General features: G+C 32.7%; 2 protein-coding genes across 3 annotated transcripts; one reads left to right on the forward strand and one right to left on the reverse strand.

The window, feature by feature from the left end:
• Positions 1-6,659: 6,659 nt before the first annotated feature.
• Positions 6,660-9,735, forward strand: LOC18050457 (isocitrate lyase). The gene is made up of 3 exons (XM_024191351.1): positions 6,660-6,798; positions 7,758-9,360; positions 9,458-9,735. Exons 1-3 carry the CDS (start codon positions 6,769-6,771, stop codon positions 9,550-9,552), a joined length of 1,728 nt encoding a protein of 575 aa, XP_024047119.1. The 5' UTR covers positions 6,660-6,768; the 3' UTR covers positions 9,553-9,735.
• A 670-nt stretch (positions 9,736-10,405) lies between these two features.
• On the reverse strand, positions 10,406-16,573 carry LOC18050458 (syntaxin-132). 2 transcript variants are annotated; one of them, XM_006447464.2, is made up of 13 exons: positions 16,456-16,573; positions 15,698-15,811; positions 15,246-15,302; positions 14,420-14,468; positions 13,943-14,031; positions 13,750-13,823; positions 13,625-13,667; positions 13,488-13,548; positions 13,316-13,341; positions 13,154-13,231; positions 12,929-13,009; positions 12,788-12,853; positions 10,406-10,771 (listed from the first exon to the last, which is right to left on the reverse strand). In XM_006447464.2, exons 1-13 carry the CDS (start codon positions 16,471-16,473, stop codon positions 10,613-10,615), a joined length of 915 nt encoding a protein of 304 aa, XP_006447527.1. In that variant the 5' UTR covers positions 16,474-16,573; the 3' UTR covers positions 10,406-10,612. The 2 variants fall into 2 exon arrangements, with proteins under 2 accessions (XP_006447527.1, XP_006447531.1); XM_006447468.2 differs by lacking the exon at positions 10,406-10,771 and adding an exon at positions 12,434-12,678.
• Between the last annotated feature and the right edge of the window lie 3,399 nt (positions 16,574-19,972).

A 19,972-nucleotide genomic window follows, 5' to 3' on the forward strand; every position in this document is an offset into this window, starting at 1 on the left:
ACGGTACATGAGTGGGGTCTATTGAGATCCAACGGTTGGATGCAACTGTGGCACAGTACTGCAGTTACACCACAGATTTTCCCTGTCAATGGAGCCTGAATACACTAATAAAAGGTTCATAATTATAAAATATTTCAGGAAACTTAGTAGAAATAGGTAAAATTCTTCTGATAGCACAGATAGTTAAAGAATAATTTACTCACCTGCTCCATTTTTTTTTTTTAATTAAGAAGCAATGTTTGTATCATAGAACAATTCAATCACAAAAATTCACCATAGTTGATCAATTGAAATCCAGTTGGGGTCAATTGAACACTTTTGGCCATTATTCTTCAACGAGGCCCAAAGCATCATAACCAACCCAATTGATGTTGAGGAGTTGGACTATTGACACCCCTCCAAAATCCCCTTAAAAATCCTCCTCTATTTCAATTACATTTAAAAACAAATACTCTATTGTATCTTATATATATATATTTGTCTAAACTCTCTTATTTTCTTTCTCATCAAAACCATAAAGGCAACTTTTTTCTTAAATTCTCTTTTTTTTTTCAATCATTAACACAATCTACTAATTATGAACGAAACCCAGTTTAACAAATTAATTGATTTTTGTTTTATGCTCATACTAAAATATTTTTCACCATAATCTTAAAGGTATTCAATTTAATTCATTGTTTTGTTTTCAGAAGTTTATCACCTGAGGTAAATGAGACTGCAAAATAATTTTAGGAGCAAGAAAATGATAGAAAATTGAAAGATTCATAAATTAATTTCGTTTATTTGGAAAGAATGGTATTTTTCGCATTAAATATAGTGTAATTTTTTTTTTGAGAAGAAATATAGTATAATTGAAAATGGAGTTTTAACTTTGGGTGCCTACTGCCTATAGTCTAACTCAAAGTCGAAAGCCCTCAAAACTTTTGGGCCTAGGGGCCATTTGCAAATGCAAGCCGATTGATAAATCTAAATATTTTTAGCGTGTATGATTTTTTAATGAAAGTAAACTTAAAATTTTATGATTTTATAAATAACTTGAAATTGAATCTTTTAATATATTTTATTGGCTCAAGTTTTTTAAATTTATTTAATTCTTAGTTTCAAAAAAATTATAATTGATTATGTTTATAATTTATTAAATAAATAATTGATAACATGATTTTAATAAATAAAATTATAAATATAATGATTTTATAAATATGTATTAATATTATTATAAACTATGATATATGACTCTACGTAATTGCAAGTTAACCCTTAAAAAAAATTATTATTATTGTTATTGTTAAGTGCTAAAAAAGAATTTTAATATCATAGAGTCAAACTTAGCAACTAATATTAAATTATCTCATTATTATTAATTTATTATTATTGAATATGGACTTGAGTTTTGAATTTTTTATTCTATTAAATTAAAATAAAGGCATATGGATCCAAAAAAAAATACATAAGCTTGAAAAAAATAAGACAACAACTTGGCATACGCTCTTAAAAAAAGAAAAAAAAAAGAAAAAAAAAAGAAAAATGCTTAGTGGGCTATTTTTCTTAGGCATGGCACAGCACGGCCCATGGCACGGCACAGCACGGCCCATGGCACGGCACATGTGGGCACGGCACGAGTGGGCACAAGCACAAACACGTGTGGGCACAGCACGAGTGGGCACGAGCACGAACATGTGTGGGCACGGCACGTGTGCCGGGTTGGCACGGCACGGCACGAGCACGAGTACACGTGGACTTCCTTTAATGGGTCTGGACCGGCACGGCACCGCCCATTGACCATCTTTAGCCGCGCTACAATACCAGCGTCTCAATATATATTCAGCAACATTCATTCATTTGAGCAGAGGACCACCACAAATCCACATCAATTCAATCTACAAGCTATGTACAGCTCCCATTCTAATTATTGTATCGATAGCCAAAGGCAAAGCAACAATATAATGCAATCGCTATCATTTCTTTTTTCGGGATTTAATTTTTCAGAAGTATTACACTCATCAACAGACACCACATTTTTTTTATAATAATTTTTCTAGGAATTCAGAATCGTCCGAGCACGAGCTAGAATTATTTCATATTTTAAAGACTTTGAAGATGAAATTATAAATTCAATGCATTCACAATTATTTCTTATTCCTTTATCTTGTGCGTGACGTAGAATACCAATCCTCCATAGACCATAGATATCACCAAATTCAAATGTAGATATATACTCCATGCCTCAGTAGCTAGCGAAGAGAAGAGGCATTCAAAAAAATTGTATTGGGAAAGATTAGTATTCATTTGTTCTTAAATGAGAATTTTGTTTGTATAAAATTTTATTTTTAAATGATAAATGTCTATTAATCACTTAATGTTGAGGAGCTTTTTGTTGGGCTTTAGGCAACTGTCTTAGATTTTATTTAGTAATCTAATGAATAGCTTAAAAGTTATGAGATATAAATTGTAATAATAAAATAAAAATTATTATTAGTAAAGATTACTTTTAAACTATAATTGTAGGAGCTAAGATCGCAACATCTTCAACTTTCTTCCTTGTAATCGATGCACTTAACTGATTTACCACCCAAGTTGTTTCACTCACATTAGAGAAGAGGAAAGACATTTTAATTGGAATAACTCGATCATTAGGGATACATTAATAAAAGAAAAATTGTATCACTACTCTTCAAACATGGAGTCTATTATACGGTAAGACAAATGTTGTAAGGTGTTCACTTGTCAACCTCTCGTTGGCTGATTAAAATTAAACAACGAAGTAGTGACGATTCGGATGCCCATCACTGAGCAGATTGCAAAATCCGAAAAAAGGAAAAATAATTTGGATAGAATTACCAACTTGTAAAATTGATAGGCTTATCTTTAATTTTTCTCGGGAACCCCAATTTCAAGCTCTTTCAACCGTTTCTGTCGTCATCTCTTTGATCTACAACCAGCAGCTTGCGGCTTCCCACCCAATCAATTCCTCTCGTGTTGTAAAAATAATACAAAGAAATAATGCGGCAGATAATCACTGAATTGCTTACTTTAATCTTGCTTCGTAGGTATTGACATGTAATGCTGCATGAAAATTCATAAAACGTGTTGAATTCTTGTGCAGCCACGTGTTCCATTGTAAGTTCAACGACTGGTCTTTCAACCGACTGGTTTCAGTTTGCCGAGAGATTACAAGGTGGCTTTCACAGAAAATGGCAAGAAGCTTGGGGACACCGGTATCGGGGACATGAAATTTTACAAATTTATGTTCAATTAAAGGAACCATTAATTGCATCATAATTTCCCAATTCTTTTACGTGATAAAAATAATGAAACTATCATTTTTATTACCTTTGAGTCCTTGACAATGATATTGCACATTTTATTCAATAAATTAAAGATTGCTCCACCTTCGAATCTGGCAGCGATAGTTGAAAAGAATTTAAAAAATAATAATCTAGACTTTACTTATTTTCTTAATTCATTTAAAATAATATTTTCGCTGTGTTGAAAATTTGATTTAGAAAAAAAATTTGTTTTAATTTTTTAAAATTATATTAAAAAATAACTCTATTAAACTGTATGACTTAATAACGTATCTGTATTAAAAAGAATGAATGCGCTCGCACGTGAAAATAGTTGTATGTGCATATCTATTGTGTTTCGTGAAACATATATTTCGTAATAAGAATGATTCAGACGATATGGATGAGATGACAATGGGTTTGGGTTGGCGATCTTTGACCTTATTCCCTTCAGTTTAAAAGCTTGACCAGGATTTATTCATAATGAAATTAATGCAAATGAATTGTTTTCCTAGTAATTTATTCATAACATTCTGCACTAGAAAAGCCCATTATCATAAGAATTTTAGCAATTGGATTTATATATTTTTTGAATAGCCTATTAATGTAAAAATAAAAAATTACATTTAGATAATAATGCATTACCCCTAAAAAAGATTCAATTTAATATTACTGATATGAGTTTTGTAAATTTTGAATAAATTTTTTTTATATGTGACTAAATCTAATTGTGTACTATCATAAAATGCACACAAAGCATAAGTTTTATTACAAAAAGCATAGTTCAAATTAACATAATTTAAATCTCAAAAGACGAGTAATCTAAAATATTAATTGAAAAGTATTTTAGTGTATCTCTAGAAGACTCATCTAATCTTACTTTTCATGTACTTATATGTTTACCTATATGGTAAATAGAAGATTGAAAAAATAATTTTTTAAGGCTCTTCAAATAAAAACAAATATATTATTTTAATCAAATTCTTCACTCATCAAAATTAATTATCCTCCATTCTTTTAATAATAATTGTAGTACTTCTCTCTATTCATTCTTCAATATTAAAAAGAGAGGAGAATACTTTTATATATAGATCCTTACTTGAAGTTTTTTGAAACCCTTATTATCAATGAGACCCTTAAAATGAGAAGTAAAATCTCATTTATAGAGCCTTTTAAAAATAACCTAAAATGTACAGTTGAGAGTTAAAATTAATGCAGAGTACAAGAAAAGCACCACACAAAATCGTAAGTAGGGATGGCAATGGGCACCGCCCGCAGCGGGTTTGCCATTACCAAACCCAAACCCGCACAAAATTTAAATTACCAAACCCACCCGCAACCCGCAGCAGGTTTTAATTTTTTTAAAAAAACCCACCCGCAGCGGGTTTTAACAATTACCAAACCCGCAATGGTATCCGGCGGATTTTTTGCGGGTTTCCGTATTTAAAATCACAAATATTTAATATATAAATTTATAATAATAACCTCAAGTTCCATATAACATATTCAATTTTATATTTAAACAGTGTAAATGAAAAATTAAAATTTCCACATCAATTCAACACAAATTCTCAAATTTAAGTATAAATTATACAAATCTATTTAAAAAACACAAACTAATATCTAAAAATAATAATTACATTTCATATTATCATTTAAAACAAGATCAAAGAGAATATATTTATTTTATTCACCACCATAAGCACCCATCTAACACAATGCCTAAAATAATAATTAAGATTAATATTTTCAAATACTAATTCGAAGGGAAATGCCTTTAGTTTTCTTTAGGTTATGACTTTAGAATAAGAGATGAGCCATATACACACATACACAACTTTGAGCCTTTTGCTATTTGGTAATTTGATTAATTACATTATTTTCTTTATATATTTTTATATTTAAATTAAATTAAAAATATTTGAAAAAAATTATTGCGGGTTTGGTGGATATCCATGCGGGTATCCACCGGGTATAAGGTTAATACCAAACCCACCCGCATCCATATGCGGGTTTTAATTTATAATACTAAACCCGCCCGCAACGGATAAAATTACCCGCAACGGGCGGGTTTTGACGGGTGGGTTTGGGCGGGTTTGCGGGTTTGCGGGTACAATTGCCATCCCTAATCGTAAGAAAATCTTATGCACTTCATGGAGTGGAAAATCCCCTAGATAAAAGCTAGACTAGCTTGTGGAACTTATTGTTAGCTAAGTCAGTTTGAAGAAGATTACGAGTGACAAAGGCGTGTATTTTTACCTCTAAGTGAGTAATTTTATCTCTAAGTGTTTTATTTATTTATTTATATTTTCAAATGTAATAATAAGTGGGTGAAAAAAAAATCAAATTAATTTTTGGGAGATTTCTATTTTTTTTAACTGAAATAAACATATCTTAATTATCTCGTTCGTGTTTTTACAATAATCAATAATTCTCTTGGTAGCATAATTTTACAGTATTAAAAATAACAAAATGTATAAGAAAAATATCTCATTATTAATTTTTTATTCTTCACACTAGAACATATATTTTCTTATTTTTAGTACTTAAGTTTTTTTTTTAAGTTCTATTGATATGATTTATTATATTTTATATTTTCGAGATAAATTATAGAACAAATGATAAATTTACTCTTATTTTCCTTTAAATGTTTTTTTTTTGTGTCAGAGGGACTTTTAAATATTATCAAAATTATAGGTGAGTAAGTAGTATATATTGATTTTAGTAAGAAAAATTGATGTTTGCACTAATTTTTTTTTTAGAATTTAAACTCAAATGATCAGTTAAAAAAAAAATATTGCCACTGAATAAAATCCACATCCTGTTAATCATCAAGCCAAGAAATTAAATCACATTAAATATATTATACCTCCATAAAAGCTATAGTTAAATTTGTGGGAAAGTACTGCTCCTTTAATTTCAAATTTTCAATTAAGAACAGCAGAATTCCAAATAAAAAGTGAACGAGTCATATGTGATTACGGGTGATGACTGGGGGAAAAAAAGGAGCAAAATTAAATAATAAAAGTAGAAACAGAAAAACTGAAATCCGTTGAAAATTCTGTAAATGAATCAAAATGAATGACATCAGGCACGTAGGGAAGAAAACAAGATAACATGTTGGCACAGAATAGTTGGAGATGAAGTGCCATCATCCCTTACGTGCCTGCAAATGCGTCTCCCAAGGGACAAGTTTCACAAACTCTCTGAAGATATATAATGCAAAATTAATTGATTTTATTTAAGAAAATGAAATAAAAGATAAATATAAATGAAAGAAGCAAATTGGCGATTTCTTGGTATTTTTTAATTTTTATTTTTCTTATCCACTTGGGCATCGGTAATTGTTATCTTCATATCTTCATAACCCAACCTTTGTTATAAATTGAGGAGCTTTGGACAAGCTTTTGCATTGAGCTGTTTAAAGCGTACATACACATTCAAAGCTTATTATTTTTTTATTCTAAAACAGCAAAGTTCTACCATGGCTGCATCTTACTCAGTGCCTTCAATGGTAAGCTCTAGAGCATGCACCTACCCCTTGATTAATTTCTTCTCTTTACCAAACACATGCATTTTCTTCTATCTTTAGCTCTTTAAGCTTCTCCATTTTGCTTTTACTATTATTGTTAAATACTAAGATGCTCTTGCAAAATGACATTTCCAACCCTTAATTAGTTTAGCAATATGCTGTAATCATAAATTCTCAATTACTAGCAGTTCTCAAGAATTCTGTAGCACTAGAAATATTTGTTCTATGAAACAGGCATGCATAGCTATGAATACAGTTTCACTGCTGTCAAGTGAGTACCTTTTTTCTTTTTTTTTTAATCAATAAAACCACTTTACATATTCAAGTTTCATCAATTGAGCAATTCGTTTCTAATTTCTTCTTTGGTTTATGCTGGTGGTATATGTCATTGTTCATATGGGACAATGTCTCTTTAGTCTTTGCATTCAATTATTTTATTAATAAACGGTAAAAGATTATTATTTAATTAAAAAAAGAAAGAAAGAAAGAAAAGAATAAGGAAAAGAGGGTAAATGATTTTTCAGATGAAGGCATATAGTATCTCATATTTGTCAGTTTATTTATTTATTTGCTATTTCACATCAACAAGTACTATTTCCCTTCACATTTTCTCCAATTAAATATCTGTTTTATAATATTGTTCAATATGCGTATGTTTTATGGAAGACTAGCTATCTCCTATTGAATTTGATGAGTAACAACATTCTTTTTCTCGATTAGATTTAATTTTAAGGTGGATGGAACATAATAATACTACATGTAGCAATGATTAAAGAAAATAAATAGATTAAGAATGAACTTAGTGCTAAAATTATTGATCTTAGATAAAACGTTGATCGTTTTGTTAGTGTAGAGCAAAGTTTTGATGCTAGTAGAAATTCAAAAATTATGTCAAAAAGTCACATAGTTTGAGTAATTGATGAGAGAATTTCGTTGAGCAGATATTGGAAGAAGAAGGGCGGTTTGAAGCAGAAGTTGCAGAGGTGCAAGCATGGTGGAACAGCGAGAGGTTCAGGCTAACCCGCCGACCATATTCAGCAAGAGACGTTGTGGCTCTACGAGGTAGCCTTAGACAGAGCTATGGCTCCAATGAGATGGCCAAAAAGCTATGGAGAACTCTGAAAACCCACCAGGCCAACGGCACCGCATCAAGAACATTTGGTGCCCTTGACCCTGTCCAAGTAACCATGATGGCCAAGCACTTGGACAGCATCTATGTCTCTGGCTGGCAGTGCTCGTCCACTCACACCAGCACCAATGAACCAGGCCCGGACCTTGCCGATTACCCCTATGACACTGTCCCAAACAAAGTTGAGCACCTTTTCTTCGCGCAACAATACCATGACAGGAAACAAAGAGAGGCTAGAATGAGCATGAGCCGTGAAGAGCGAGCCAGGACTCCTTGTGTTGATTACTTGAAGCCAATTATAGCTGATGGTGACACTGGCTTTGGGGGCACTACGGCCACTGTGAAACTTTGCAAGCTCTTTGTTGAGCGCGGAGCTGCTGGTGTTCATATTGAGGATCAGTCCTCTGTGACCAAAAAATGTGGTCATATGGCTGGTAAAGTGCTGGTTGCTATTAGTGAACACATCAACAGGCTTGTGGCTGCAAGGTTGCAATTTGATGTTATGGGAGTGGAGACAGTGTTGGTGGCTAGGACTGATGCAGAAGCGGCAACTTTGATCCAAACCAATGTGGATACCAGAGATCATCAGTTCATTTTGGGTGTGACTAATCCAAATCTAAGGGGAAAAGCTCTGGCTTCTATTTTGGCCGAAGCAATGGCTGCTGGTAAAACAGGAGCTGAACTCCAGGCCATTGAGGATAATTGGATAGCAATGGCAGGACTCAAGACGTTCTCCGAGTGTGTTATTGATGCAGTTAACAACTTGAACACTGGTGAGCATGAGAAGAGGAGGAGATTGAATGAATGGATGAATCTTTCCAGCTATGACAAGTGCTTGTCCAGTGAGCAATGCCGTGAGATTGCCGAGAGATTGGGGCTTAAGAATCTCTTCTGGGACTGGGACTTGCCCAGAACCAGAGAAGGATTCTACAGGTTCAAGGGCTCAGTAGACGCAGCAATTATCCGCGGCTGGGCTTTTGCTCCTCATGCTGATCTTATTTGGATGGAGACTGCCAGCCCAGACTTGGCCGAATGCACCAAGTTTGCCGGAGGCATAAAATCAAAGCACCCAGAGATCATGTTGGCCTACAATCTTTCACCATCATTCAACTGGGATGCATCAGGAATGACTGATGAAGAAATGAAAGATTTCATTCCCAGGATAGCCAAGTTAGGTTTCTGTTGGCAGTTCATAACCCTGGCAGGTTTCCATGCTGATGCACTCGTTGTTGACACATTCGCCAAAGACTATGCCAGAAGAGGCATGCTGGCTTATGTGGAGAGGATTCAGAGGGAAGAAAGAAACAACGGAGTTGACACGCTCGCTCACCAGAAATGGTCCGGTGCTAACTATTACGACAAGTATCTCAAGACTGTACAGGGAGGCATTTCTTCCACTGCTGCTATGGGCAAAGGCAAGCCGTTTTCCCTTCACTCATTATTCTCTGCATCAATATCCTTAAATTGTAATTACATTTTTGATAAATTTTTGTCCAATATTTGTTCTTGCAGGAGTAACTGAAGATCAATTCAAAGAAACATGGACTAGGCCTGGAGCAACAAACATTAATAATGGAAGCACGGTGGTTGCCAAGGCAAGAATGTAAGAGAGCCGCTACAATTGAGAGTATATGGTTTAAGGGTCCTGTATTCCTGTAGAGCATTTACCCGGATCTTGTAATGTGAAACTGGGAGAGTAATAATGTGTTTGTAATAATTCAATTTGGGTCGTTCTGGGAATTCTTCGGCCTCATTATGCCAGCTTAATTAGGAATTCTGTTAAGCTCTCTACGGCCTTTTGTTATTTTTTCATGTATTAGTACTACTGCTGTATTTTGGTTTATTCCATAATTTTCAAATACAATTACCAGTTTTTGTTCACTTTACAGTCTTTAGCTCAATTATACTTATTGCAAATTAGTGAGTGTTATTCCGAAAAATTTAGTCTTAAAAGTCTTGGAAGGTATTAAAATGGCGCGTTTGCTTTGACACTATAATAAGTTGAACCTTTTTCTCAAATTTAACATACATCTAAGTGCTTCAGTTTCTAGAAACGCTCTAGTCTGAAGGTAAAATGCTTTATTTGCGAAAATATTTTGCTAAAAGAAATACTCAGAAGTGCTTCTCCAAAAGCACTTTCAAATGTTTTTTCGAAAGAACCAGCACATTTGGCAGTGATTTCATCCTATAGCTGCCTTGGACTGAAAATCATAACATCAATCCCAAACATAATGATTGTAACTTCTTAAACCTTTATTTATACCTCTTGAATGCTCATCAGTTAGTTTGTTGGGAAAAATAGGACTCACCTCAACAGTTCGCAGGGCGCCAGGGCCTACAACAGCTTCGGTATCTGCTCTCTCTATTGCCTGTAATCAACTGGTAAACATATGGTTGTTTCACATATAAAACATTTTAAAGAGAAAATAATGGCTATCGAAAGAGCAGTAGAGGGGACACTGTGCCTTGTAAGTTGTAACCATGGAACCTTGTATTATTAGGAAAATTGAGTCTCAAATAATAGAATACAAGCGAGCAAAAAATTAAACACTCGTGGCGAATTGAACAAGGACAAAGGAAAATGCACAACCCTGTAAAATTTGTAATACATATGGATTATGTAACAGAACACTGAGAAAATTGAAAATAACTTTCCTTTTTGTTTTATTAATTCCAAGGCTTCACAACGGCGAGCACGATGATAATCGCAATAACCAGGAGCAAGATAATGGCAATCATCATGCATTTTCTTGATCTTCTCTGTAAGCGTTTTGCTATTCGAAGAGCATCCGTGCCCAGTTGAACATGGTCCACTGCATGTGTCACCTGCATCCAAGAGATTGTGCGGAAATTGATTAATGCCTCATCGTTGAACATGAGCTTGTGCCATACAATAATTTAAAGCCGTGAAATCGAAAATCAAGGGATTCACTAGGATGACAATTACAAAAAAATTGCTTATGTGAAAAGTGGTTCCTCTGTTTGAAAAATATGAATTCAATATAATAGTAAATATGCCCTGAAAGGAGCCCAGCTAGCCGTGAATGTATTTTTTACTCACACAGTCACTTTAGTTTCTAGTAACAATATGGGGCAACTAAAATCAATTTCTGTAATAAAAGATTAGCAATGTAGTATTACAACACAAGTGATAGAGCAAACCTTTAAGTCATAAAATTGATAAAAAAAAAATAAACACTGAAAATGACATCAATATTTTCTACCAATCTTGCAAAGCAATAGTTAAAAGGGTAAGAAAATGCAAAGCATTGAAATCCCCTCTTATTTTTCTAAAAAACCCATAGGATTAAAAAAAAAAGGGTGCAGCCCCGCAGGCAGAATACCAAATAAACTACAGAACGCAGAAACAAGAAGTAGCCAGGCCCAAACACTAAAGTCCAGAGGCCTGCGATTGCTAAATGCACTCTACATTTAAAATGACATCAATATTTTCGACCAATCTTGCAAAGCAGTGGTTAAGAGGGTAAGAAAATGCAAAGCACTGAAATCCCCTCTTATTTTTTCTAAATACCCCATAGTAAAAAAAGGTGGTGCAGGCAGAATACTAATAAACCATAAAACATAGAAACAAGAAGCAGCCAGGCCCAAACACCAAAGTCCAAAGGCCTACCCTGTCTACTGTCTACTGTCTACAGTATAGCTATTACTAAATGCACTCCACATTTCCTAATGAATCGGTAGCCCCCTGCTTCCGGTGAATGATAGTTTTGAGTTGAGTGATAGTTTGAGACTAGCAATTAAACATGAATTTTCTTTTTTGAGACACAATGAATTCGACGAATTACAGTTATAAAGGCAATGTTTTATTTACCCAATTTGTAAACATTTTCTTCTACAATGCAAAATAATTTTTATTTCTTTTCCACTTTAATTTGCAAATAAACTTCCCTTCCATTAGGGCCAATGTGCAGCTATCGTCAGGGTGAGAACAAATGAAAGACTATGGTGACTCGGTAAATTTTCCCCGCTTTTACCAACAGAAATTTCGATGCTCTTTTTTTTTCCCCCCCGATTGTTACAAAGGCCATTAGGAATCTAGATAAATACATTTATAACACAACTCATAGATCTATAAAACATAACTCAAGAATCAAATTTTACCAACAATATTACGTGGAGAATAATCTACTCCCACTAACAATATCTATTAGCTAAGAAAAATATACTCCTATTCCATTTTTTTATCAATGGGGAAAGAACCCCACGAGGGATCGAAGCCCCAGCCCAGTGTAGCCCAATTTCATTGGTTGTTACAACTTTTTATGTGGTTATTTACATTTTTAGACACGTGAAAAAGAACAAAAGCAGCAAGATTTCATTATCATTATTTTTCAGAAAATCAAATTAAAATGCCCTAAGAAGAAATTTTCATTAGAGGGCAACTGAGCATACGTGTCTCAAAATCCCTATTCACACAACCATCCACAAACCAAATTTCACCCAAAAAAGAAAAATGAGAGAGAAAAATGAAGAGAACCCACACTAAAGAAGTGAAAATATACTTAAAAGACAGTCATAGACATTTTGACCAAAGGGAAGACTCAAGAATTGCCACTCTTCCAAGGTTTGATGACACCGACTACTATGACAGCTACTATAATCAAGAGTATTATAATGGCAATGCACATCCATTTTCGGGAACTCTTCTGGTGTTTCTTAGCATTTTGTAGAGCAGTTGTCCCTGACTGGACGTTAGTGACTGCATTTGAAACCTGAACCGACATTTCCATTAACACAACCAAACAAAATATGTCCTTCAACAAACATGTGCGCACGCAGAAACACAACCCAACCAAAAAGGTTGAGAGTACAAAAGCAAACCTGGCTTTCAATGTTGTCCAAAATTTCTCCTTGGGCCTCAACTAGAACTGCCATATCCATGTAAATCTGGAAAGTAACAGAACTACATTAGACAAGTCAGCCGAGTAGCCTAGGTTACTAGTTGCACTGATACGGTTATACCTGCTGCAAGTCAAGAAGCTTCTTCTCAATTTCCTTGACGGCATCGTGTCTCTCCTGGATTTCTTCTAAGGTGTTCAGCACCTGCAGTTATACTCCAATTACGAATATTAAATTCCAGTGAATAATAGAAAGCTTTCACAGCCAATTCTCACCAATCTTGTGTTACACTTTGGAAACAAGAGGAGATCTTCAAAAACATGATATTAGATATGTTAAACAGCATACCTGTCCTCGTCCCTGCTCTTGAATTGCCTTCTGGAAGATTTGCTCACTGTTTCCAGTTTCTATCAGGTGGTCAATTGTCTAAAACAGACATGAAATTTTTGCCAATTATGACGCATCCATAAACATTAACGCTGAAAGTATAATGTCAGGATTCAGGCTCACCTCCTCATCTGGTCTGGTTCCAGTAACTGTTCAACCACAAAATTTGAAACAAGAACAATGAATAGATATTCCATCACCCATTTAATGCTAATATCATAAGGCCAATATCTCTTTGTACTTTGGATTCATAAACTTTTTCAGTTTTGCTAACTTATAAGCCAAATATCCAAACCTGTAATGACTCGTCTTTCCACAACCTCACGATACTCCTCTTGGATCCTTTGTCTTAGAGTCTGACACATTATACCACAATGATAAGTCAGAGAAGAAACTGACGACAGAAAAGAATAGCATGACTTCTAGAGTTACCTGAAACTCTGTCATTAGTTCCTTGAATCTTTTTGTCAAAGCACTGCAATTCAAACAAATAATTATGCATCAACTAGATAAAGTTAACCATACTACCAGTTCACAAAATATACTTCACAACGCACTTTGTGACATTCATCCTTGATCTGTCAACACTAGTTCCCTTTTCACATCCAGGCTTTTGCCGGTTGGCCAAGTTCTGATGATGAATAAAAAGCAATTAGAAAATATTTTAAAAAAAAGCCTAACCATTAAAACGAAGGTTAATATGCAATTGAAGATACAGAAAGAAAAGAAACAAGAGCATTAGCGTATTACCTCTCTGTTTATAGCTTCTATTTTTGCTTTGACATTCCGTGCAATCTTTCCCACTTCATCGACATCTTTCTCCATCCGCTTTTTGATAGCTGCAATCATTTAACATTACAATTTGCTACAAATGTAGGACTACAATGGATACTAAATGTAAACGGCAAGCTAGGTGCATAAATACTCAATATAGTAAACTTTTGATCAATTTATTAAGTCTTGCACAGTTGCACCCAAGTTTGCAAAGTATTGCCCATATCAGTGCAAAAGATCTCTCCAATTAGTTGCTGCCAAGGCTTTAGATCTTGATTCAACTGCTTAACTAGACCATCACTTAACTAAACCATCAATTACAGAGCCAAGTACAGAGGCTCGCAAGTTGCAACTGACTTGGGTAAAAAATGTTATGGACTTGCAACCAGGAAATTCCATAGGCATGTGAAGTTTTAAAGCATACAAGTTACTAATACAGCAATAGACTTCTACCTTTCATTTCAGAAGCTTTTGTTACAGATTTTGACTCCTCATTTGCATCCTGAAAAAAGATCAAATTAGAAAATGATATAAGTAAACAGTGCCAATCAGCAATAAAATTACCTGGGATATAAAATTAAAAAAAAAAAGAAGCAGCAAAAGAATAATTAATTTACAGATTATCCTGGAGTTTCACTGTTTGCAATAGCTTTTTGAGAAGGTCGTTTGGAGCACAATGCACATTTTTTGAGCTTATAAACAGGTTAATAATCTGCCTTTTTATTTTTCAGCAATAAGCACCATCAAATAAAATTGAATAAGGATGGAAATAATAGTTTACAAAATCTGTATCAAAAAAGGCTTCCTGTTTCACTGTTGCATCAAGTTCGGAGGATTGAACCTATTGGATCTGAAACCCGCCATCTCAACTGCGAGCTGGATGGCTGGTGCTAAAACAACCTACGTCCATCAATATCCACAATCACGGAGTTCTCATTTCTAATCAAGCTAAACAGAAAGCAATAAATGAATATTGTATCATTTGAAGTTTAAATTTGATTACTAGCACTTGTTTCAACTTTTCTCTTTCTGTCACAAATTTTTTCCATTGAAGGCCACACGAAACTAGAATTAAGGAACTGAACTATCAGGACAATGATTCCTTATCTAATTCAACCTTTCTTTTTGGCTCAAATATGCACACCATAAACAGATAAAGAAACGTTTAAAGTAGATCATGGGATTATCTGACAGCTTATAAAATTCCCTCGAAGAACTATATGAGATAAAACAGTAATCTAAGTCAAATGAGAATAGACTGGGATAAGCTTATACATACCTTCAGTTTCTTAAGTAGCGCAGAGAGCTTGTCAACCTGCTTTTCGATCTCTTGTATCTAACTTACGAAGAAGAAAACAAAATTAGAGGAAATAGAGACCAAACAGAAAGGGCAAGTTATCAAAAGTATAATAAATGAGCTGGTGAAAAGAAATACTGCAACTCAAGGCTTGTAAGGCTTGATAGGGGCGTAATTTCAACGTCCAGTTCCCTAAGTGAGTTTTGAAGAATATGACCTATCTCAATAAAGAGGTCATGAAACAAATCCGGAAATGCCTTATTTCCTTTAGTTAACCCAATTAAGTCATAATTCTAAAAAGACAAAGAACCCACATAAATAATGGGATAAAGCTCTATAAATACTAAATTTAACCAATACCTATCACAATCAAATGGGGAAATACAATTATGTGGATTATCTAAGAACAATAGTAAATCGACTAAACAAATTACCTGCTTATTGAAACCTTCCATTCCCATGTCAGAGCTACTCCTAGGAACCCGTGTGCCCATTTCGATATCATTATCTCTAGAAGGCTGGCCTCTGGCATCACTGACAAACGAATCCTAGAACAAAGCAAAAGAAATACAAAAATCAATATGCAGTGGAAAGTCAACACAGTCTCTTAAAATAAAATAGGATAACACAACCAAAAAAAAAATACAGAGTTGCAGATAAACTTCAGACAAAAAACACTCTAATCCAATCTAATTCATAGACATATTCAAGTGATTTTTTTTCTGATTTAACCAAATAAGCCTCTAGAGTTTTAACAAAATTCAATTCAAAAACTTGTTATTCTATTACTCTTCTACAAAAGAGACTGCAATAATCCTGATAAAACTTTAGAAAAACCAAAAAGGTCAATAGAAAATCACAAAACTTTACTCCTTCACAAACTTTGATCCAATTCAATCAACAAAATTCTCTAAATTGACCAACAAACACCCTCCCAGAACTTCAAACTTTAACAAATAACCACGAAAAAAATAAATAAATAAAGCAACAAATTTTACTAAGCAACACCCATTTCAGGTCCCAAAACCCAGAATTCAAATCACCAAATTCACCGTCACACAGAAATAAAAAGTACAACATAAATGAAATCCCATAATCCAAAATTATTACACAAGAATCTATAGCTAAAAATCGCAAATACCCAAAAAAGGAAGATGGTCAAAGGAACAGAATTGAATTGAATTGAAATTACCGTGAGCAAGTCGTTCATATTGATCAAATTCAAATGAGCGAAACAAAAGAACGACAGAAGACTGTAAAGTCCAAAATGGAGGTTTTGGTTTTGTTTTTGGTTTTATTATTATATGTTATGTTCCTATTATGTTGTTTACTTGACCACCAGACTAATACGAAGTTTGGCCGGCCATTTTTGAATGGGCATTATTACACTGTAGTCCCTGTTGTTTTATGCCAAATCAAAATAACCAAACATTTAAACATTTTGACACATAAGTCATGCTTGTTAAAATTTTAACACTTGAGTATTTGACCGTAGTTGACCGTCGAGGAAATGTTAACGGAAATACTGAATATCAATTTTATCCTTGAAAATACCAAAAAGAGACTGAGCGGCTTAAGTAATAAATATAGTTAATTAGTTATTATATTACAATTTAGGGTTACTTCGTGATGCCATTATTTTTTAACGGCACCAATAATATAACAAATGTACACCTTTAAATTTTGACCAATAGTATAAATAAAAGAAAAAAAAAAGAAAAGACAACCACACCCTAAGGTTTGAAAAAATTATCTTACAAATTCCTAAATTTAAAAAAAAATTCCAAGACTCATTTTTAATTATAATGCCCTTAATATAATAACTAAAAATTGACTTTAAAATTTTTAGTAGTACAAATATAATCTAATAATATAATTGGTGTAGTAGACTAAAATAATAATAAAATATTTTAAATATTTTAAATAATTTTAAATCTATAAATTATTATATTTATTTTAATAACATATGTATTTATGGAAGGATTTTAAATAAATCTTTAGGTTAAATAAATTTTACAATTAATGAATTATCTCATGTTTTAATAGTATTAAAATAAATATTATTATTTCACATAATATTTGAAATAATTTAAATTTTAATATATGTATTTATAATATTATGTTTATATTTATTATAAAATTTTCTTCAATATAATAAAATAGATCTAATAAATTGTAAAATATAAAAATGCTTTTTAAATACTGAAATTACTTTAAAATGTAAATTTTATTACATAAATTTTAATATTATGTTTTACTTTAAAAATTACTAGAGTCAATTTTTGAGATTAACAGAAGTAAAAGGTATTATGATTAAAAGGAGATCTTAATGTCCCTTACTGAATATTTGAAGGTCTTTCTTACCATTTCCCAAACTATAGGTGTAGGTATCATTTTCTCTAAACAAAAAAGATATAAGCTCTTCAGAAATATTGTACTAGTTAACAAATAAATTAATAGATTAACAAATCAATTAAATTAATAAGTATTTATATTTAATCTGAACTCAGGAACTTAATTTGAAAGGTTACCTATTACTTATTAATTAACTAATTATTTATCCACTTAATTAAACCAATAGTAGAGATTAAAATATTTAAATCCAAGGGTCTAGAACAACTTCATTATTAATGTTGTAAAAAATCATATAGTATCATAGAAAAATCCTAAAACTTTATTTATCTATGTAAGAAAACAAAAAAAAAAAAAATCTATAACAACATTACAATATTAAGGGGTTTTCTAATTCCGGCTGAGAGTGTTGTCATTGAATTGGAGGATAGTGTTTTGGCGCCACATTTTACGATCATGGATTCAAATGCAAATAGGCATTCAAACAAAATATGATCGAGGCTTGCCCATAATATCAATTTTTAACACATGACATGACACTTGTATGGCTTTGATTGATTTTGAAATCTCTTCGGCCTAAAAGACCATTTTATCCTTTCCCCATTACACAAGTTAACGGTAAATTCGTCAATGGACCTAAGTGTATAAAAATGAAAATAAGCATAAAGTATTCAAATTTGGAAACATTTGTATATGAATTTTTTCTTTTCAAAGAAACAAACAACAGGGGCCGCGGTGTGATAGTCCCTTCATCAAACTACGTTAATAAGACCAAAGGTTCTACAAAAGACAATATTTGTTGTAATAATCAGCTGCTGTTCTTTTTTAAAAAAAATAATAATAAAAATAAAAAAATTTCGTATTTCAATGGCATAACTGCACTAATGTTATTTTATATAATATGTTAATGATGAGATATTTATTAGAACATAAACAATAGACATATGCAGATCATATTTGATTAGATTTTTGTATCACTATTTTGACTATTCCTAATCTTGCTTCTAGAAAAGTTAAACGATAATAAATAATAATATTCTTCTTCTAGAATGAGAGTTGGAATTTTATCGGTCCGTTTGTAGAAATTTTTCATAACTAGGCAATCCAAATTTTTATTATTTTTATTTTTATAGAGTGTTCAGTCCTTGCATTTATCTAATAGGACTGTAGGTTGAGGAGAAATTTAGTCGTGGCAAACCGGGCCAAAATTATTAGTCTAAATCGTGCTTTCGTACTCATTCATGCCCGTGTTCAATCAGCTTCATCAAAACAAAAACCTTAAGCTGCCTGTCAATCAAAACAAAAGTCCCCATTGAAATTTGAGAATGACGATCTACCTTACAGCTGTGGGCTGACGTTACAATGAACAGCTAGCTATAACATAGTTTAAAAACATGCGGTATTTATAACAGATTAAGTTTTGTCCTACGTTACTACTGATATAACATCGATCAGTCTCAAGGGTCTTTAAATTCAGAGAACGCCTCTCCTTACGAGCAAGGAAAATAAATTAATTTCTACAGCCTAACCTCTTCTTCACCATAATTAATCTGCAAATTCTGTATTTTCCTAGCTGTCAGTTTCTGATTCTGCCGTGTTACTATGTGAAATTGATATGAAAAAAGTACACAACTTTTTTATTTCTGTTCTTCAGTTAAGATTTAGGCATAGAATGCCAACTAGCAAGGCGGTAAGTGAATAAGAAGGAAGATGATAAAATACAAAATCTGCATGCACGAGTCTAATTTTTTTCAATGTTTTGCTTTAACAAACGATAAAAAATACATTTTATAGCCTTGCAATGTGTGTGTGTGTATATATATATATATAAATTTTTTAATCCAAGATTTTAAAGTCCGGTAAAATTTTAAAATTCTACAGTTTTAAAGTGTTAATTTCATAATATTTTAAAACTATGCAGTTTTAAAGTTTTCTCAAACTTTCTTACACTTTAAAATTTCAGACCAGAAAATTATTATATATATATATATATATATATATATATATATATATATATAACAGTATTATGCGATGGTGAAAATGACTTAATTTAATTAAAAGCATCCATGATGTGAAGACAGCTACTACCATCATAATTTTCATAGAAGAAGCCAACATCCCATCCTCTGTTGTCAGAAGAAATGGCCGCCTAGAAACAGAAGATGGATACCAAAAGAAACAGAATGGAAGTTCGCTGGAATAACCTCATGGTGCAACAGACCCATTCATTGTCGTTAATTATATCTTGGGAAACAGACGTTATTCGAATCCTAAAGCACTCAAGAATGAGAGAAGAATTTATTTGAAGGAAACTGTAGTATCACACGGGCCTCGATTTTTGTTATATTTTTTTATCT

Source organism: Citrus clementina, unplaced genomic scaffold (genome assembly GCF_000493195.1).
Source record: "Citrus clementina cultivar Clemenules unplaced genomic scaffold, Citrus_clementina_v1.0 scaffold_2, whole genome shotgun sequence".
NCBI classification, from domain to species: Eukaryota; Viridiplantae; Streptophyta; class Magnoliopsida; order Sapindales; family Rutaceae; genus Citrus; species Citrus x clementina.

Coding starts and splice junctions, on each gene's coding strand:
- LOC18050457 (XM_024191351.1), top strand. CDS start 6,769: ATGGCTGCATCTTACTCAGTGCCTTCAATG. Junction 6,799..7,757: donor CTTACTCAGTGCCTTCAATG/GTAAGCTCTAGA, acceptor TTCGTTGAGCAG/ATATTGGAAGAAGAAGGGCG. Junction 9,361..9,457: donor CACTGCTGCTATGGGCAAAG/GCAAGCCGTTTT, acceptor TTGTTCTTGCAG/GAGTAACTGAAGATCAATTC.
- LOC18050458 (XM_006447468.2), bottom strand. Junction 13,824..13,942: donor TAGAAGCTATAAACAGAGAG/GTAATACGCTAA, acceptor ATTCATCATCAG/AACTTGGCCAACCGGCAAAA. Junction 12,854..12,928: donor AGCTTCTTGACTTGCAGCAG/GTATAACCGTAT, acceptor GTTACTTTCCAG/ATTTACATGGATATGGCAGT.